The sequence below is a fragment of the Salvelinus alpinus genome, chromosome 2, assembly GCF_045679555.1.
Source record: "Salvelinus alpinus chromosome 2, SLU_Salpinus.1, whole genome shotgun sequence".
Taxonomy (NCBI): Eukaryota; Metazoa; Chordata; class Actinopteri; order Salmoniformes; family Salmonidae; genus Salvelinus; species Salvelinus alpinus.
In genome coordinates this window covers 16,517,760-16,539,754 of record NC_092087.1, presented here as the reverse complement: position 1 = coordinate 16,539,754, position 21,995 = coordinate 16,517,760, and the positions used below count along the sequence as shown (strand labels likewise).

The 21,995-nt window shown below is 42.7% G+C and overlaps 1 protein-coding gene across 4 annotated transcripts; it reads right to left on the bottom strand.

Annotated features, from left to right (window-relative positions):
- Positions 1-1,762: 1,762 nt before the first annotated feature.
- Positions 1,763-15,128, bottom strand: LOC139554854 (RNA-binding protein 5-like). Of its 4 annotated transcripts, XM_071368090.1 has the most exons (22): positions 15,047-15,128; positions 14,274-14,342; positions 12,401-14,105; positions 12,145-12,234; positions 11,926-11,995; positions 10,785-10,858; positions 8,169-8,243; positions 7,631-7,946; positions 7,060-7,217; positions 6,815-6,915; positions 6,645-6,714; positions 6,491-6,557; positions 6,206-6,285; positions 5,944-6,073; positions 5,685-5,782; positions 5,194-5,568; positions 4,953-5,108; positions 4,788-4,850; positions 4,318-4,620; positions 4,009-4,143; positions 3,376-3,430; positions 1,763-2,789 (listed from the first exon to the last, which is right to left on the bottom strand). In XM_071368090.1, exons 2-21 carry the CDS (start codon positions 14,327-14,329, stop codon positions 3,410-3,412), a joined length of 4,143 nt encoding a protein of 1,380 aa, XP_071224191.1. In that variant the 5' UTR covers positions 14,330-14,342; positions 15,047-15,128; the 3' UTR covers positions 1,763-2,789; positions 3,376-3,409. The 4 variants fall into 4 exon arrangements, with proteins under 4 accessions (XP_071224191.1, XP_071224173.1, XP_071224183.1 ...); XM_071368072.1 differs by lacking the exon at positions 3,376-3,430 and having other exon boundaries at positions 4,318-4,617; positions 15,047-15,127; XM_071368082.1 differs by lacking the exon at positions 3,376-3,430 and having other exon boundaries at positions 6,491-6,554; positions 15,047-15,127.
- Between the last annotated feature and the right edge of the window lie 6,867 nt (positions 15,129-21,995).

Genomic DNA, 21,995 nt, shown 5'->3' with positions numbered 1-21,995 from the left:
GCTCCCCAAAACAATATTTATAGACTAGTTTGTTGTGTAAGGAAAAGTTGAGTGCTTTGATTCAACAGACTGTGAATGTTGAACAGCACTCGGTGTGCATGCGAGACAGTGAGTGAGACCATGCTTGGAATAGCAGAGGTCAAACATGCAGACACAAAGTAAAATGTTGGGCCCAACCGACCGACACGCAAGCATGAGCAGAAAACAAACAGTCATGTAGCTGTCCCCTTTTCACAAAGCAGAGCATGGAGAGGGGGGTTCTCTGGTACAGAGGCGATAAGAGAGCCACGGCAGGCCAGAGGACAGTGATTTATGACCAGCCTATGGTGGGGCAATGCTAGGATCACTCTGCAGCTCTCAGACTCCTGACATGGTGGGTTACCAATGATGGAGTATCTGTTGACCCAGCATGGCATCACCAATCATACCTTACCACCTCTACTTCAAACCAGCCACCAGAGGGGTATGGATTCTTTTCTGCCATCAGCACTGACATAATCAAACGCTTGGCTCGCCGTGAAAAAAATTATAATACTAAGGGATAAGAGCTGCAATTGGAAGTATGAAATTAATTACTGAACCATAGCACATTTATGACACCAAAAACAAAAGTTGGATAGCAAGTCATGTGATTTCAAGCTGGGGTTTTCTCCAAAACACACTCTACATGCCCTTTAACATGCCATTGTTGGTGGCGTTTGGTTTGTTTGTGGTAATGCTATGCACTTGCCTTGTTTCCCTGCCAAGACAGGCTTTCCACTGAGTTGTGCTGCTTCCCTGCCATGTGTCTGTCTCCAGACTTAAAGACTCCCCTTACTGAGAATGCCTCTGGGTAGAAACTGCATTAACCACTCCGTTGGAGGCTTGAAAATAAAGGAGCAGGTTGGATGGGAGACAGCAAAGTTTGAGTCAAAGGTAACCTGCTGATGGGAACTAAAATCACAAAACACAAATCAATGGGTCCATTTTCCCTTGAGTGCAGTCTTGTAAATGTACAGAGTAAGACACAGCAACGTAAGGCTGTTCTGTTCTACATTGACTGACTGAAGGCCGGGGTCAAGAATCCATGGACACAGCGACTTCAGATATGACTCAAGGGTTAATTAGAGCAAGCTACACAACTTCAGGGGACAAATAAAATAAAAAGGAGACATGAGCAGAGAGCTGGCACCTGGCTTGGAACCATTGACATCTGATATTTAGTCCCAGAGCAATAGCATCCGGTATCACAAGGTAATCCAATTAGTCTCACAGCCGCTTTACCCACTGTGTTCTGGCTTTGGCCCAACCCATCTGTTTCTGGACCAATCAGATGGCCCCGAATGTGTTGGCATTCAGTGTAGGGTCAGGGGGAGGTACTCAGATCCAGACTTATTGCTGAGAAGAAACTAAGGTCTGTGAGCGTCGCGTAGCAAGGAGTCTGGGTAGCCATGGCAATGGACAGACAAGTCAGTTTTACATCATCCTATTTCTTATCACCTTCAACAATACCCAAGACCAATGAGCAAAGACCATTGTGCAAATTCCATAATTTAAGAAAATAAAAACATCTTAGGCGTATTCCAGTTTATTGCATTATCTGAATGGGTAACATGGGAAGACAAATACGTTCAGGTTCAGTGACTGTACATATCTCAAAAGAACACTGCTGCCACCCAATGGAGAGTTACCGAACATCATTTGTCTGACAGATACAGTCCATTATTGCACACCTTTCCAAACTAATATCACACATTTCACAGAAATAAACCACAGACTCAAATTCAAGTAGATTTGATATTTTACTTAAAAAAAGGTGCGCACACAATACAGAGTATAAATCAAACAAGGAAAGGAATAAGTCCATGTAAAAGGCTGTGTTAAAATAAATGCCCAATATGTAGCTGAAACCGCCCGGTGGCGTACAACAAGTACTCTACAACACCAGATCTGGCTGCAATAACACTACACATCAGCCACACACAACACATGGCAAAACAAAAAGCTACATCCCTTAAAAGGATTGATTAGGAGGTCAAAGACAGCTTGCTATTTGGGTTGAGTCTGTAGAGCAACTTAGCACCAACTCCACTGCTTCTTCTCCCACTCTCCTGCCATCTTGCTCTCAGATCATCTGGCTCTGTCAGGACTGGGGGGGGGGGGGGGGGGGGGGTGAATGGCCCTCCAACAAGCATAGAGAACACTGCAGAAATGTGGAGGCCCTAACGGTCTCCCTACAGCTACATTGTCTCAACAGCTACGGACAGATTGCATTGCTGGTAGTACAGTGAGGTGGGCCCACAGATACAGTAAGAGGTGGGCTCAGTCCAAAAGATCCGCTAGGGTTTGGCAGGCACATTAATTCGACCAATGTTCCCCATACATACAAACACAGGGACACAGTCGGGATTGGGTGATGTGGGGTGTGTTCAGCAGAACAGAACGATGTGCAACGTTTGAGTCAAAGGAAACGGTGCTGTTATGAAGAATGTTGAGTATGGTGGTACAGAGGGCAATTGTGTATGGTGCACTGCATTAGTTTAGCGATTTCAAAAGGTCACGCCAATATTGATCAGGTCACACCCACCAAAAGCAAACATAGCTCAATGGCGGTTGAAGAACGGTGTGCACCGTTTGAGTAATGTGTCATTCCGTACAAGCCTTCAGTGACTCACTCAATTTAGCGAAATGTTTAATAAACTGAAAAGGAGGAAAGGTCAGTCCAGTTCTTTGAAGCGTGCGAACATGGCCTTGCGCACCGCTTGTTTGTAGGTGGCATGATTCCAGACAACAGACTCCTTTTTCTTCCTCTGTGGGAGATAAGATAGGAAGCATAAAGGGTTAAAATCACCACCAAGCTTTAAATAAAAAAAGCGGGTTAAAATCACCAACTAGCTTTAATAGAACCTCGTTATGGTCGGACCCTTTCCCCCCTCAATTTTCGCCTAAAATGACATACCCAAATCTAACTGCCTGTAGCTCAGGACCTGAAGCAAGGATATGCATATTCTTGATACCATTTGAAAGAAAACACTTTGAAGTTGGTGGAAATGTGAAATTAATGAAAGAGAATAACATTAGATCTGGTAAAAGATAATACAAAAGAAAAAAACATGCACTCCCCCATCAACTTTGAAATGCTAGAGAAAGGCCATTATATCACTTACGAGTCTAGGCACAATTTAGCAGTGCATGTGCAAAGTTCTAGACTGATCCAATGAACCATTGCATTACAGTTCAAAATGTTGTATCAAGTCTGCCCAAATGGTCAACTGATACATTTTCAAGTTCATAACTATAGAGAACATACAAAATTGATATGGTAATAAAAATTACACAATCCCAGGAATGTCATAAATGATGGATAATTAGCTTCCCTACAGAAAAGACACTAACCTTCACACATCTAGATGGGGGACACAGCAGGGGTTCAAACTGTAGAACCCAGCTCCTACATTTGAATATAAAAATGGATTTTATCAAACAAAACGATGCTACATTTTATCTCTGGGACCCTCAGGATGACAAATCAGAGCAAGATTACTGAAGTACATTATTTAACTTTAGAGGTATCAAACCAGTTGCCATGATAAAAGTTTGTTGTTGTGCACTCTCCTCAAACAATAGCATGGTCTTTTTTCACTGTAATAGTTCAATTGGACAGTGCAGTTAGATTAACAAGAATTTAAGCTTTCTGCCGATATAAGACATGTCTTTGTCCTGGGAAATTTTCCAGTTACTAACAACATCATGCTAATCACATTAGCGCACGTTAGCTTAACCGTCCCGCGGGGTGGACACCAATCCCGTAAAGGTTAAATAAATAAAAACTACTGGGATTAAAATCACCACCAAGCTTTGAAAAAAAAAAAAAAAAAAACAGGGGTTAAAATCACCACCAAGCTTTAAATGAAAAACAGGGGTTAAAATCACCACCAAGCTTTAAATGAAAAAAACAAAACAACTGGGGTTAAAATCACCAAAAAACCCAACTTGCCAACAGACTGAAAAAGAAAGATGTTATAGTACCTCAACAGGCTCAGAACCTAACCCCGGCCTCTCGCTGCCTTTATGCATGTCCCTGGAGCCACCGACCCAGCTATTCTGGTGTTGATGTTTCCTTCTCTTCTGTTCAGGGGAGCCGTTGGACTCCCTGGCACTCAGCTGTGGAACAGATTACAGACATCAATACATCGTTCATATAACATTTCAACAATACTTCCTGAACATAGCTGAATCGGAGGTTAGAGAGATTAAGGCAACTAAAATTAAGCTTTTCACAACTATTGAACTGCTTTACAACTACTTATCAAATGTGTACATCTAGCCTCCACTGACCTCTTTCTCCTGGTTCTCCAAAGCCTCCAGCTCTTTCTTTGATCTCTTGATCTTCATGTGGATCTCCATGTTTTGCTTGTGGAGGTCTGAGAGCTGCTGGTGGCGCACCAGTCCGTCCTTATTGGGGAACTGTCTCCTACACAGCAGGCACGCCATCTTCTTCCAGTCTGTCAGCTTGTCTTCCTTCTCCTGAGACTGACTCCTAGAGGCCTGAGGATCCTCATGCTGCACCACCTCCTCCTCCTCATCACTGCCTGTTGCTGCGTAGTCTGACGCCAGCAGGCCCAGAGAGCCAATGGACTGCTGGGAAGGGTGGGGAGCAGGAAGTTCAGAAACAACGTCACCGGGGATGGAGGAAGACACCCCACAGACATAATGGTTTGGAATCAAATTCATCCCTTTCCCCCTGCTCATACACAACAGAACATTGTAGGCTTTTGACAGTGACCTCACCAATCAATCAATCTTACCTTTGAGCCCTTCCCCTCTTTCTTGGGAGGAGCCATAGGCTTCTTGAAGAGGTCGTCTCCACCCTGTTTGGGGAAACAGAGAAGAGGGACAGTGAAAAAAAACTGATTTAATTCCACACAATTCCATTAAAGTGCATGCATGTCACAGAGGCTCCCGGTACCCACCTTCCTCTCGAAGATGGTGAAGGCTGCGTCAGCTGCCTTGGAGGACTTCCTGTCATCCAGCCCGCCACCGGAGGTCTTGAGTACAGGGGACGGAACACGGACGCTGTCCTTCTGACGGTTCTGGATCTTAGCCCAGCGCTCCATATCCTTCATGATCTGAGACAGACATGCGTGTTAACCATCTATAAGGTGGTGTATTGTTCCTATAGCTTCATTATACTTGACTATATTGTGGGTTAACCTTGAAAGCGGCTAGGCTCCTGGGTTTCTCTTCTTTCTCTCCTGGTTTGTCTTTGTTGTCTTTCTTGTCCATGCGAGGTGCAGTGTCCTCCTCCTCTCTCCTCTCGGGGGAAGGGTTGGGGTTAGGGTTAGGGGCAGGAGTGGGGTTCAGGAGCTGGGGAGGGTCGAAGTGAGGGGTTGGCTCTGGTCTCTTCATGTCCAGCGGAGCGTCTGCTGCTGGATTAGCCAGAATGGCCTGTACGTCTGGTGCCAAGGCAACACCAGACTGGGCAATGGGGAGCTGGGTGTCTGTAGAGTGTCCTCCGGGAACAGGGATGTACGTCTTGGACACACTGTCCCAGTACAGGTACTCCTGGGTCTGGGCATTGTAGAAATACTGCACACACATACACACACACACACGTTGGACATGAAGGACGTAGAGTAGCACAGACACACCAAGGTAATTTGAAGATAATGTATCACATATGAGCTACTGTGTAGAACTCTTACCCTAGAGGCAGGGTCATAGTACAGGGTAGTCTGGGGATCATAGTAGAACCCAGAAGTGGCATCATACAGGTAGTTCGTCATGTCTGGAGTTTCAGTAGCTGGACAAAAAAAAAAGAAGTTGTTAAAAGAGTATGACAAGATGACAATGATTCATTTCCTGTCTGTCTATTCACATACTTTCCACAGATTCACAAGAGCTTCTGAAGCTGCATATTCCCTGATGTCTGAGAAGGGCACTTGGCCTACTGTTTGGCCTTACCATAGCTGTAGCCATCAGTGCCTTGATCTCCTGTTGCTGCCATCCCCCCTGCTGCTGTAGCAGAGGAGACCTGGGGGTCCAGAGCCTGGTGGTAGGGATCAACTGGTGGAGGTTCAGCATAGCCACCTCCCTAGGATGTGGAAGAGGGAAGCATTGGTTAGAAGAGCATTTCACACTCACTCAAGCATTTCCTCTGCTTAAACTGTCAATGTTTCTTTACTTTTGGATAAAGTGGTTTTATAATAGTCTGATGGTGTCTTACCGAAGTCATGCTGGAGTTCAAGTGCGAAACAGATGAATTGGAGAGAGGGTCTGAGCCCATCGGTCCACCCATATGATCGCCTAGGTAAAAATAATACAAATCATTTTCTTCCTGCTCATTTTCTACTCAACATGACCTGACGATTGAAGCATGTTGAGCTGAAAGACAAACAGCCACAGCCCAACGCAACATTTCTTGTCTCTTCATGTACAGATCCCGGAGGGCATACATTGTCAGGTAGAATAGTGTTTGAATGGGGATACTGACTAATGAGAGAGGTCTCACCTTGCATGGTAGGTGGGGGGCCTCCTGGTGGCTGGTTGTGAGGTTGGGATGAATAGTACTGCTGCTGCTGTGATTAGGGTACAAAACAACACATTCGTTTTCTAACCAACACAATCTCAACAAAACCAAAAATGATACCAAACACCTAACGTACCTCCGTTATACTGGCCTCAGGTGGGTACCCCAGGAGAGAAGTGTTGGATTTATCAAACTCTTTTCTGTAGCTAACAGGGGAATAGGAACCATCAAATCATCAGTGGTAAAAAAATAACATCACTGGTCTTATACTGAAAAGCTTGGTTACATGATATAAGTGTCACTCACTTTTGGTTCTTCAGTGGCTTAGCAACCTCAGCGTAAACCCTGACCCCGTCGATAGAGAGAGGCCTGGGCTTGGTGAGGAGCTCTACCAGACGGGTCACTTGCTAGGATGGAAGAAGGCCACGTCATGACATCCACAGACGTAACATCCATTAAGCAGGGTACAACTCTCAGACATTCATACACATGGGAGTGCAATAAACCATGACAAAGTGGCCAACTGACATGTAATGGCAGCTATGTGATACCTCATGGGAGTCCATGTCTACGAAGCAGAAGCATTTGGCTCCCGGGGGTTTTCCTCTGACCAGACGAACGTTCCTCTCATCAAGGTAGGCGAAGGGGTCCAGGGATTTCAGAATGGTCTCCACTGTAGTGGTGGGCTTCACATTCTTTATGATCATGGCTGTGAGGAAACAGAGGAACAAGCACACTGATCTTGAGCTTTCCTTAGAAACAAACAAATGTTTTAAATAAACAATCACACCAACTCCTTACTAGGGTTCCCTATTCCCCAAAGATTCCAATTCTAAATACCCTACTCCCCAACGATTCCAATTCTAAATTCCCCAACGATTCCCATTCTAAATTCCCTAACAATTCCAATTCTAAATTCCCTAACAATTCCAATTCCAAATTCCCTACTCCAACTATTCCAATTCTAAATTCCCTACTCCCCAACTATTCCAATTCTAAATTCCCCAACGATTCCCATTCTAAATTCCCTATTCCCCAACGATTCCCATTCTAAATTCCCTACTCCCCAATGATTCCAATTCTAAATTCCCAACTATTGCAATATTGCCCCAGCTCACTCACTCTTGCTCTCCTTAAAGATGGGGTCCATCTGATGTGGGCCAGGGCCTTGGCGAGGGGGGTTGCGGCTGGCCCAGGACTCTGCCTGCTGCTCAGCCTCCTGCTGTCTAAGTTGCTGGTCCACCTGCTGCTGCCAGGCCTCTGGGGTGAGGTCAGAGCTGCGCTGCCATGAGCCCTGCTGGGACAGGGGGTCAACTGGGGTCTTGGCTTGGGAGACATCCTGGCTGTGGTGCTCATTCTTGGCCTTGTTGACCAGGAGCTGGCCTGGGCTTGCCAGTAGGGGTTCCTGGGTCAGAGGGCCTGCCTTGTGCCCTGGTTCCTAAAGCAGCAAGAGAAGGCACATCAGTTATTTAGTGGTGGTTGTCTCAACAACCTATGGCTTAACATAAGGAGCACAGGCAAATCAAATCCAGCATGCATACAAATCTTGGGGTGGACATTACCAATAAGAAAAAGATCTATGCTTAAAACAAGAACAAAGGTAAAGGGAATAAATCACTTCCATCTACAAAAGGCCCTAACTGTGATATCCAACACTTACTAGAGCTTCCTTGCCACTTCTGTCCGGCTGGACGTATCGCATCAGAGCGGTTTTAGTGCCAACCTTCAGGGATCCCTGAAAAACAGGAAGAGAGTGAGCTAGATTCAAACTGAGAAATCTGCTTCCTTGCCAACCAAGTGACTCACAATTCTAAATGTTCCAAGAGAATAACAGACTCCCATCATGCACTGTGGCAGGTTTAGTCCTCCTCAGTGGCGAGGGTAAAGGGGACGACCATTATGGTTCTGACAGGAATATGGAACTTAGATCGACCAATACCTTCCAAGGTATTTCCTCCATGCTATAGCATTACTGTTTGCCAGGAGGTGGAAATTCTAGCTTTTCTCATGTACAGTACTTTGGGGAGGAGATTATGAATTTCATATTAGTGGTCTTACTAGATAAAGCTAGAAAGCTATATTCTTTGACAGTATAGGACTCAAATATGTACTTAAAATGTGTACTTAATCCAACATGAAATTCAATATACCATTGTGTCGGCAGTGCTCTGTAAATGTATATGACACTAATCTGCATAAAGGCATGACTGACATGACTGCATGATTTGACATGCAAGCTGTAGGTTGGTAGACTCAAAATCTCCAGTTTAACTAAAATGGTGAGTGGCAGTTATATCTACAATAACCCATACTTGCTGAGTTCGGTATCGTTAACAGGGTTAGGATTGTAAGATCCAGGAACCAAGACGAGTGTATTTTAAACTTTTTATGTAATCGTTGATGGGTAAAGATACAGCTGACTACATGAAACAATTGCGAGGAAGCGCATGTTTCTAGAATCAATATCTTAGGTAACTAAATCATAACCATTGTATGGTAGACCCAAAACCATTGTAGCAACCAGCTACCCAATGGGGTAAATTAACACAGAAGACACATCAAAGGAACGTGTAACACCTGTCACTGGTTCTGCTTCTTTCCAGCCTTGAGCAGAGCCAGATATGGCTCTGGCCTTGATGATGGTCTGTTGCTTAAGATTGTAGTACATCACGATTCCCTCAATATGGGAACCAGAATACGCCAATATGGTTGGGAGAATATCAGTTATATATACCCATGGCGTGCACCACTGACATTCACCTGTGCTACCATGGCTAAAAACCAACCATTGCAGGCTGCTGATACTTTACATGGCTCTATACCAATAGGACCAATTGAAAGGTCTCACAACAAAAGGAGAAAGTGAGCCAAGAACTGTGGTCAAGAGAAAAGATTCCTGTTGTCAAGTGAATGTGCATCAAGATGTATACTTGTATTTAGCAGGCAAGAGTGGATCTGATGTGGAGGATGCATTTAGAGATGGAGTCCATCCATTCAGCAATGCAAAGGAATAACGTTACTATGGATGATGCACAGCTCTCTCTGTGTAGAGAAAGATGAATGAAATTGAACATTGTCCACTTGTTGAGATCAAGGAATGAGTAAAACCCTCAAGACACAAACAGTCACAGAGTATTCTAGAATGTATGTAGTAAGTACCCCCAAGACACTGAGGTAAAGTTGGCCTTGTGGATAGCCAAAGGTGATGGCAAGATATTGCCAAGAAGGAATAAGTCAAAGGAAAAAGGGTCACAGAAAACTGTAAACAGATCAACTTTCCAATATTGCCACCAAAGGACCGTTGAAAGGATAATGGCCACCACCAAAATGAATAGCAACTTCGTGTACGTTTAAAGTCTGTGTAAAGTTGAAAGGGGAAAAAACAAACCTAGTATGGACTTGAACGCTAGCTCAGAAATGGCTGCCTTACTCGTGTAAGCACAACCCATCCCAAAGCAGCAGTCAATTCTTTTTTAGAATCTATTGAGCTTCAAGTTCCAAAAATAACTTTATATTGGAATATGTAAATATGTAAATGATTCAAAGCTAATATAAAATCTAAACTGAGTAGTCTGATCTGGAAAAGACCTTAGGATCCTTAGTATATTATTCTGCAGGTAATACCCATAACACCAATAGCTACTATTCCCAGCCTGATAAAAACAATGTTAAAATGACGCAAAAAAAACATGAAGGATCTGACATTGCTATCTAAAAATGATCAGATATCACTGTAAAGAAAACTATCCAACTAAGACTTGGATGGACAGAGGACCAAGAATCCAGGAACAAGACCCATTATGATAATATGCCTATGGGCTTAGACATACAACGTACCTTATTTCTTATTCCATGTATCCAAACATTTACCTCATTTATTGTTTTGAGACTACGTGATTTTTTTCTCAGAGATGGTTTTCTTTGTTTTCATTTCTAAATTCATTCCGATTTAAGAGGATTACATTACGGCAAACAAATCTGGAGAATGTTGTTCGAAGTGGTTTCTCTTTTTCTTTCTTTTTCAATGCCAAGTGCATCACCAGAAGCACGCCTCCTCTTTGACCTCATTATTAAGCTATTGTTGTGCGAAGTCCCCTTGAACCTACGCCAACGATGTCAATTCACACACCCACAGGTAGGGAGTAACTCCCATAAATGATCCCAAACAATAACCAACCCTGCTCCCACCTCTCCCCCTTCTAAAATGCCCGCCCCCAGCCCAAGCCTTCTTCCTGCCCGAAGGCACAGCCGATGTAGAGAGATGAGGATGGGCCACCTGGTTGGATTCCATGAAGTGGACTGCATCCTCGAGGTTTAAAAACTCCACATAGGCCGTATCGTAGCTGTAACCTGGGGACAGCATTTGAAATACAGATGGATTTGCGTTAGTCAATGCCAGTAAGGACAGCAGTTCACGAAAGGAGATCACATTCAGCATTTTTGTGGTGATGGTGTAGCATTTCGATGAATACATTGGGGGAAATCGAACATTGTCCTAATTCTTCATTTTTTGACATGTATGCCAATCTCTCCATACCTTTGCAGCACAAAATGGATTCTAGTCATTTATCTTTAATATTTGAGTTGGCATAGTTGTCCTTAATTAAAAGCCAGTACCAACATCTTTTCCAGATCCAACTATGGATTGAATGTTGTCTGTAAACATACTCCCAAGTACACCAACTACAGCTTACTTAAAATTTCCCTCTTAAGGTAAATTCCTGCAAGCATAGCATAACCTAAGTGCTACTAAGGCATATGTGTACTGTGTATGATTTAAGTGCTACTAAGGCATAGGCCTACTTTGTATGAAAGAAAGTATGGATTGTCTTGCTGCATTTTAAACCTGCCATAATACTGTCACTCAGAAACTTGGTATTGTAGCTTCTCAGGGATCCAAAATGTAACGTAGATGGCTGATGCAGTCCTACAATCAAATCATTGAGAAAACTTTAGTCTAAGCTGAATGACGAGAACAGCAACACCAAGAACCTGAAGTACTTACATAGTAATAATATAAACTTGTTGCCCATATTCTATCGTAATCAATTCGTTTTTTGTTTCAATAAAATAGAAAATGGTGTATAAGGAAACAAATAAGGTGTGAACAACATAAGAGATTGCGTGTCATAAGAACTTTAGTGACTGATAGTCACTGTCAAAGACTGCTGCAATCAGGATGTTTGGACAGTGTTCCTACATTGTCAGGAATGAAAAACGCTAATGGCTAAATACTTAGAAAACTTGGCTGTTGAACTGATGAGCGATTGCATCAAGACCGAGAACATCGGAGGCAACAAAGACACTTTGAAAAGAATATGAGCGTATGATTCGAATAGCGAAATAGCGAAACAATTCGTAGGAGATTCGAGATATCGTTCGAGTTGAGCATGTCCACACGGGGACTTTTGTCTCACCTGGCACAACATTCTTGATTTTCATGCCCTGCATTGGGACACCATCACGGACTGCAAAGGCGCCAAGGATCTAAAAGATAATTAAATATTGTTAGGCTCTAACCTTAACACACACACACATATACGTATATAACTAAACTTCTTTCACCTAACTGCATGATTTTGTGAAATCAGAAAAGTATCAAGTCAAAAGCTAAATGTCTGTGTTTTGATTCCTACCTGCTCCATTGTGGCTGTCTTAGGAATTCCAGTGATGCAAATTGTATGAGTAACCTTGTCCTTCACCGATGCACTCCGGTAATCCTGATCCTTTAGTTGACAGTCCAAATAACAGGTTAAAGCAATTGAAATTCATATGAATGACAAAATGGACAACTAACAGATGTACAAGAACATTTGTATGGAATTTGTATTTAGATGCATAAAAAACATTTACATTTTCTCTGGGTTTAGTCTAAATATTGGCTTTACTAACCTGGGAACCAGAGTCACTGAATTTTGGAGCCGGGACTGCTTTGGATTCTTTTAGAACTTTGTCAGGTCCTGGGAGCTCCTCATGTTTGTAGTCAAAGACTATCCCTGGACCTGTTCTGTAATCAATGTCCCTGTAGTCCTGGTCTTTGCCTTGGAAGTCTGGCCCTGGAACCAGCTTAACCCTCTCTGGGCCTTGTTCAAGCAATGCATCCTTCGGCCCTTTGAAACGAGTTTTATCGTTTGGCCCATGGCCCAGTGGAGTTGGTGGAGTCTTCTCTAGGATGTATGGGGGTCTGTCCTTCTCCAAGAGGTATGGGGGCCTGTCAACTCGATTTGGTGCATTTTGATTCTGCTTGGTATCCCCATGTTCGGGCCAGCGCTTGCCATCATTCTCTCTGTTCGGCATGTTTGGCAGGAGCCCAGGACCCATGGGTGGAAAGGCAGGGTCCTGAAGACTTCTACGGCCAAAAGGTGGCAGATCCATGCCAGGGATATCTGTGGGTGGCTTTTTATCCCAGTTCTGGGAACCTGGAGCTTCTCTGTTGGGGCGAGGGAAGCCAAAAGGAGGCCCATCTTTTTTCCCAGGGAATTCTGTAGATGGCATGTTCCTTTCTTTAAAGTTTGCTGGCTCTCCAAGAAGACTGCCTTCTCTGGACACTGGAGGGAATCGCTGTCCCTGCATCTCTTTGGAGAAAGGAGGAAGACCTCTGGTCATGGGAGATGGAAGAGAGTCATCCTTCTTCTTACGGTTCTTCCACTCCTCTGCAAGCGACACCTCTTCCATTTCTGGGAATTCTCTGTCTCTAAGGGTGCCTTCTGGATCTGTACCGATAAACTTGGGTCTGTTTGGGCCACCAAGATCTGGAGGGCCGCTAGGCCTTCCCCTGACATCCATTGGAGCACAATCATTGTCGGCAAATCTTACGGGAGATCTATCCCTACCTCTGAATTCAGCTGGAGGTCCAACGCGGTTTCTGAAGTCCGTATCAGACTCAAATCTTTTCCTTGGATTCAATGGAGGAGCACCCCTCCTGTCAAAGTCCATCATTCCCCTGTCTCGATCTCGGTCTCGTGGAGGCATGTCCATATTAAACCCATCAATGTCATCCATGCCCATCGGGGGCCTGTCCCTATCACGCATGTCTCTGAACCCCTCATTTCTACCCATAGGCTCCATGGGAAATCCTCCTCGCCTTCCATCCATGTCTGGATTGTTGAAGCCTGGCATATCCTTGCGGAACATATCCCTGTCTCTCATGTCCATAAATCTGTCATTTGGCTCTCGTAGATCTCGTGGAGGCATGCCTCTCCCTCCCATGCCTCTCCCCCTCACATCTCTCCCTCCCATTCCTCTCCCTCCCATGCCTGGCCCAGGCCCCATGAAACTACCACCAGCAGCTGCATTAAGCAGCTTGTCCCTGATTGACATTTCATACTGCCTTCTGAGGCTGAAGTCTGGTTCTTCTCCAGGTCTCCCCAGGAAATCCCTAGGTGGTTCTCCTCTCCCTCGTATGTCATGTGGTTCCATATCACGGTCCCTCATATCAGACTGGCCCCTCATATCAGGTGGACAGTCCATTCTCCTCATGTCCATAGGAGGCCCATGATCCTGTGGTCCCCTGGGACCCATGTTCATTCCGTCTCTACCCCTGAAATCAGGCATAGGGCCATCTCGGCCCCCAAACATTTCTCCACGATTGTCCCCACTGGAACAAAAAAGTCAGAATTCATACTTTGGGCTCTAAACATTTACAAACATTTTAAAATTAAGTAGCTCTCAAATCAAGTAACCACCATAAGAATGTAAAAACATTAACTTTCTCTTGTAAAATAGTTTTTCTATTTGCATACTGCCATTGCCACCATCTGCTTACCGAAAGGGTGGGCCCCCTTGTGGTCCTCTCCTGGGTCCGTCCCACATCATTTTCATATAACCAACTTATCTGACAGAGCAAAAATATGTCATGTTAAATCCCAGACAGTAGTTTACCTCCAATGCATTTTTTCCTTTACAGTATAAATACCCCTTCTATAGGGAGATTGATAAGCATCTGAGAAAATTAAAGTAAACAAAAACAGTGTAGCTACTACAAAGCGAGATGGTATTGATACCATAGTCTGCATCAACCACCATCTTTATTTAGCCTCGTATGTTGTGCCAATGAATGGAGTCGTTAGCAAACTAGATATGTGACATTGGTATTAAGCTAGGGCTAATACTTGTGTTACTAACGTTAGCTAGCTAAATTGAGTAAGATAGTAGCTAGCTCCATTCAGTCAATATTTACTACACCATTTGTTGATCAGTTGAAACTAGCTAGCTTACTGTCTGGCTAGCTATCAAGTATGTTGATGAAAAACAAGCAAGGTAGACGATGGCGTGCATTGCCAGTTAATGACGACGTTTCATCTAGCTAACTAACGTTATCCGTGCTGGCAACCATGTCTAGCTAGCTACAGTAACGACAACGTTTAACTGCCTCCATCGGCTTTGTATTCCAAGCCACGAGCGAGCTAATATACTGGCAGGTACCCATCTGTTTTCAAAGAATACGCGGTATGTTTTTATTTCACGCCAGATGTTGATATGAGCGTTACATAATCATATTTCATTAATTTCTACGTATTTTTCATAGGGGAGACTCACCTTGATATTTCTTCTGAGAAACAATCGGGGAATAAATGGAGACCGGAAATTTTAAGGAACCGATATTTCCGGGGAGGGTAACTTTTAAGTGGGAATAGTAGTCCTCTGACAGTGTGGGAACTACAGTATCCACTGACGGCAGCAAGTATACTATGGAACGCTGTTTGACGCGTCAAATAACACTATTTGACATGTTAAATAAGCTTTTAATTTTACACGTCAAATAACACCGTTTAATTGTAGAATGTTGTGTTGGACCGTAACTTCTGGTATTAGCTAGGTAGCCACTTGTTGTTAGCCTATTGAAATTGAACTTCAGTTCATGGAAATAAATAGCTAGCCAGCTACTAAACCCTGTTGCCCAAAGCTAACGTTATAAACAGCCAGCTAGCTTCATGACGCTCGAACGGACCGGGTTATGTGTTATGAAGCTAGCCACAATACCGATTAGGCACAAAATTGGAATTTGCTGTTTGCCTTCAAAATAAAAGTACGTATTTGAAAGTGATGCAGAAGGTTACAATTGGTGGAATCATGCCATATTTAGACTAGATAATGTCAAACAAGGTTGGAATATGAAGCAATGAAATGGGTTATCAGTCTACTCGGTGACACCCACAGAACACAACTGTGAAGAGTTTACACAAATATTAGCGTTGTAGCTCTTATCGCGGGACTGTGACTGTGTGAAAGCACCTCCCCAGTCAGCCTATTGTGTGTATTGACATTCATATTGCACTGTACAGCTTTACCTAAGGAGTGGGGATCAATGAAATGGGGTATCAGTCTACCCAATACCCAATATATTTTTTCCCAACGTCCTCAGAGTTATCAGACTCCAAAACATCCACGCGGTATTGTTATTCCTCTGGAATAGTGTTCAATACACATAGGTTGACAATAAATGTGGCTCAATTCACAGTTATTTCTGAGTCCCACAATAAGAGCTACGACACCAATGTTCTCCGGGTGTCACTGAGTAGACTGATACCCCATGTCATTGATCCACAATCTATAGGTAAGGCTAGTGGTTACAGCGTTGGGCCAGTAACCGAATGGTTGTTAGATAGAATCCCCGAGCTACTAAGGTAAAACAACTGTCGTTCTGCCCCTTAACAAGGCAGTTAAACCACTGTTCCTAGTCCGTCATTGTAAATAAGAATTTGTTCTTAACTGACTTGCCTGGTTAAATATATATATATATAGCTAGCCAGCTATATATATATATATATATATTATAAATTGAAATGCTCTACAGTGAAATAAGTATGCCCCTAATGCAATTCTGAAGTCTCATACATCCAGTGTGATTTAAACCGATCTTTGTCAAATTAACAAATTATTGTCTTTTGTTGATTTTATATAACATTTTAACCTCATTTAGCATGATATATTCAATGTCATAATTCTACTATTTGTATTAATTTGCATCACTGTCAATGACACTTTTATTTGAAGGCTAACCGCAAAGTCCACAAGTGTGGCTAATCCTTATTGTGGCTATCTTCACATAGATGGGTCCGACCACCATTGATCAAATAAGAATGGTCTTATAAATTAGGGTTATTTTAGATGATGACACCAAGCTAGATAGTTAGCTAGCTAACTATAGCTACTGAAACAGATTGTCGTTTTGCTATGTTTTTGGGGAAGAACATTGTTTGCATCATGAGCTAGCTAGCTTTTTTTATGACCAGCACTGTAGGTGCGCGAGACAAGTTTACCAGCATCATAGCATACGTATCGATGAATACGTATCGATGAATTTCTCCTTTGCCAAGATAATCCATCCACCTGACTGGTGTGGCATATGAACAAGTTGATTAAACAGCATGACACAGGTGCACCTTGTGCTGGGGACAGTAAAAGGCCACTCTAAAATGTGCAGTTTTGTCACACAACACAAAGCCACAAGTTTTGAGTGTGCAATTGGCATGCTGACTGCAGGAATGTCCACCGGAGCTGTTGCCAGATAATTTAATGTTCATTTGTCTACCATAAGCTGCCGCCAATGTCGTTTTAGAGATTTTAGCAGTATGTCCAACTGGCCTCACAACCGCAGACCACGTGTACGGCGTTGTGTGTAGGAGTGGTTTGCTGATGTCAACGTTGTGAACAGAATTAACCATATTGGCGGTGGGGTTATGGTGTGGGCGGGCATAAGCTATGGACAACGAACACAATTGCATTTTATCGATGGCAATTTGAATGCACAGAAATACTGTGACGAGATCCTGAGGCCCATTGTTTTGCCATTCTGTACATAATTCCTGGAAGTTGAAAATGTCCCAGTTCTTCCATGGCCTGCATACTCACTAGACATTTCACCCACTGAGCCTGTAAGGGATGCTCTGGATCGACGTGTACGACAGCGTGTTCCAGTTCCCACCAATATCAGGCTCCCGAGTGATGCAGCGGTCTAAGGCATTGCATCGGAGTGCAAGAGGCGTTACTACAGACCCTGGTTTGATCCTGGGCTGTATCACAACCAGCTGTGATCGGGAGTCCCATAGGGCGCCGCACAATTGGCCCAGTGTCGTTTGGCTAGGGTAGGTCATCATTGTAAATAGGGTTTGGCTGGGGTAGGCCATCATTGAAAATTAGAATTTGTTCTTAACTGACTTGCCTGGTTAAATAAAAAAATATCCAGCAACTTCATACAGTCGTTGAAGAGTAGACAACATTCCACAGGCCACAATAAACAGCCTGATCAACTCTATGTGATGGAGAGGTGTCACGCTGCATGAGGCAAATGGTGGTCACACCAGCTACTGGTTTTCTGATCCATGCCCCTACCTTTTTTCTTAATTAAGGTATCTGTGACCAACAGATGCATATCTGTATTCCCAGTCGTGAAATCCATACATTAGGGCCTAATGAATTCATTTTAATTGACTGAATTGTTTATATGAACTGTAACTCAGTAAAATCTTTGAAATTGTTGCATGTTGAGTGTATATATTTGTTCAGTATAAATAAATACATCCACACATAAAAAAAGCTAAAATACTGACTCAAATGTATGTTTTTAATTATGTATGTTTTATCTAATTATTCAAATTTTCATTAATTTTATTCATTTATATATTTATTCCTGTATTTCTTTATCCCATATGGAAATGAGGGGGTGTCAAACGTCCATGGCTGGTATCTAACACACCATTGGTTGATCAATATCACGCCTCGACTGCATGACACCAAAGCAATTCAGAAGTCTAATACATCCACAGTGCGATTTCAGCTAATTTTGTATTTATTGGTCAATTAAATCATCATTGACTTCTGTTGATTGACTACAAATAGTCGAATCATGCCATATTTGGACTAGAAAATGCTTAACAAGTTTGGAATGTTGTTATATAAATTGAACAAAACACAATTATTTAATTTTACCAAAAAATAACAATCCGTTGAAATCGCACTGTGAATGTATTGAATGCATTGTACAGCCTTGGCTATGGTCGTAGCTCTAATTGCAGGACTTTAACTGTGTTGAAATCAAGTCATTATTCAGCCTATTGTGTATAATGACCATTCATATCGCAATGCACAGCCTTACCTATGGATCTTGGGTCCATGAAATGGGGTATCAATCCAGAATCCAACTGTGAAGAGTTTAGAGAAATATTAGCATCATAGCGCAGGACTTTCACACCACTGTGAAATGAGTAACATTTTATAACCTTTATTTAACTAGGAAAGTCAGTTAAGAACAAATTCTTATTTACAATGGCACCCTACCCTGGTCAAACACTAACAACACTGGGCCAATTGTGCACTGCCCTATGTGACTCCCAATCACAGCCAGTTGTGATATAGCCTGGAATCAAACTAGGGTCTGTAGTGACACCTCTAGCACTGAGATGCGGCGCCTTAGACCGCTGCGCCACTCGGGAGCTCCATTAGCTCACCAGTCAACGTACTGTGTATTGAACGTTCATATTGCAATGTACAGCCTTACCTATGGATCTTGGGTCCATGAAATTGGGTATCAGCATACTCAGTGACACCAGAGAACACAACTGTGAAGCAGTAGTAACACATATTGTAGGACCTTGGCTGTGGGAAATCCCCTCACCAGTCAGTCTATTGAGTGTATTAGACATTCATATTGCAATGTGCAATGCCATACCCCGTTTAATGGACCCAAGATCCATAGATATCAGCCTACTCAGTGACACCCACAGAATACAACTGTGAAGAGCTTACACAAATATTAAGGTCATAACTGTTATTGCAGGACTTTGACACCACTGTGAAATGACACTACTGTGAAATGAGCAACATTAGCTCACCAGTCAATAGGCTGAATATTGAGGTGATTTCCCACAGTCAAAGTCCTACAATAAGAGCTACGATGCTAATATGTGTGTAAACTCTTCAAAGTTGTGTTCTGTGGGTGTCACTGAATAGGCTGATATACCATTTCATTGATCCACAGTCCATAGGTAAGGCTGTACAGTGAAATATATGTATGCCCCCAATGCAGTTATAGAATCAAATACATCCACAGTGCGATTTCAACTGATTTGTCCTTTGTCAAATTAACTTATTATTGTCTTTTGTTGAATTTATATAACAACATTCCTGATCCTTTTCCTACCCTTAACCTAAGTCTCCTAACCTGCTACAATAATTAACCTAACCTGCTGCATAAATTCTCCTAACCTGCTATGAAAAAGTCAGTTCTGGTTGTAGCTGTACTCCCTCTAGTCAGAACCAAGAAGCAGTCCTCCATTTGTAGTGGGACAGTAACATTTGAACTTTCTAAAAATGTTTCTAGATCTTTTTTATACTTAAATTTGTATTTTTAGTTCACATAATAGAATGTAAAAGTATGTATTAATGTGTCTGCAATAGAATACATGAGGAAAAAATAATTGTATACATTAATAAATTATTTTCTACAGCTTCCAAAATATTTTTTTTTACAATGGAGTACCAAGATGGAGGTGCTGTTGCTTAATAGAGAATGATAGAGGCCTCTAGTGGCCAAAGGGCCCTTCCAGCATGGACAGAGCCATTGATGGTTTCCACCATTTTAATGTAGTCAACTGGGTGGGACTTCCTACTTCATTGGCTGAACCCTCCTGGTGACCCTGCTGTCCAACTGGTGCCTCAGGAGGGATCAGCTAATCATGAAGAAGAACATTTATTCATTCAAAATGGAGATAGCATGGACAGCGCCATTGAGGCTGTTACAGACGCTATAATGGCACAGATAGAGATACCAAGGAGGGCCTACAGCAGCACCTAGATCTTCTGCACAGATTCTGTCAGACCTGGGCCCTGACAGTAAATCTCAGTAAGACCAAAATAATGGTGTTCCAAAAAAGGTCCAGTCGCCAGGACCACAAATTCCATCTAGACACCGTTGCCCTAGAGCACACAAAAAACTATACATACCTCGGCCTAAACATCAGCACCACAGGTAGCTTCCACAGAGCTGTGAACGATCTGAGAGACAAGGCAAGAAGGGCATTCTATGCCATCAAAAGGAACATAAATTTCAACATACCAATTAGGATCTGGCTAAAAATACTTGAATCAGTCATAGAGCCCATTGCCCTTTATGGTTGTGAGGTCTGGGGTCCGCTCACCAACCAAGATTTCACAAAATGGGACAAACACCAAATTGAGACTCTGCATGCAGAATTCTGCAAAAATATCCTCCGTGTACAACGTAGAACACCAAATAATGCATGCAGAGCAGAATTAGGCCGATACCCACTAATTATCAAAATCCAGAAAAGAGCCGTTAAATTCTACAACCACCTAAAAGGAAGCGATTCCCAAACCTTCCATAACAAAGCCATCACCTACAGAGAGATGAACCTGGAGAAGAGTCCCCTAAGCAAGCTGGTCCTAGGGCTCTGTTCACAAACACAAACACACCCCACAGAGCCCCAGGACAACAGCACAATTAGACCCAACCAAATCATGAGAAAACAAAAAGATAATTACTTGACACATTGGAAAGAATTAACAAAAAAACAGAGCAAACTAGAATGCTATTTGGCCCTAAACAGAGAGTATACAGTGGCAGAATACCTAACCACTGTGACTGACCCAAACTTAAGGAAAGCTTTGACTATGTACAGACTCAGTGAGCATAGCCTTGCTATTGAGAAAGGCCGCCGTAGGCAGACATGGCTCTCAAGAGAAGACAGGCTATGTGCTCACTGCCCACAAAATGAGGTGGAAACTGAGCTGCACTTCCTAACCTCCTGCCCAATGTATGACCATATTAGAGAGACATATTTCCCTCAGATTACACAGATCCACAAAGAATTCGAAAACAAATCCAATTTTGATAAACTCCCATATCTACTGGGTGAAATTCCACAGTGTGCCATCACAGCAGCAAGATTTGTGACCTGTTGCCACAAGAAAAGGGCAACCAGTGAAGAACAAACACCATTGTAAATACAACCCATATTTATGTTTATTTATTTTAACTTGTGTGCTTTAACCATTTGTACATTGTTACAACACTGCATATATATAATATGACATTTGTAATGTCTTTATTGTTTTGAAACTTCTGTATGTGTAATGTTTACTGTTCATTTTTATTGTTTATTTGACTTTTGTATATTATCTACCTCACTTGCTTTGGCAATGTTAACACATGTTTCCCATGCCAATAAAGCCCCTTGAATTGAATTGAATTGATACGTCCTCCATCTATCTCTATGGGTGGCTTCAAAACTGCGCTCCCATCAGTCATCTAGTGTATATATAAATTATTGGTCAAAACCATAAACATAAATGCTAGAATTGATAAATATATCAGTGCGCTGGAAAACAGCTTAAATCAACTTTACTCAAAAAACGATGCGCTAGATAAACTCAAGAAATGTTAACTTTTCTTTGATAAACTCGCTCGGCAAAGGTGTTCGAACGACGCAAGCTCTCGAGCGAGAGCAGCGTAGGTAATGTTATTTGG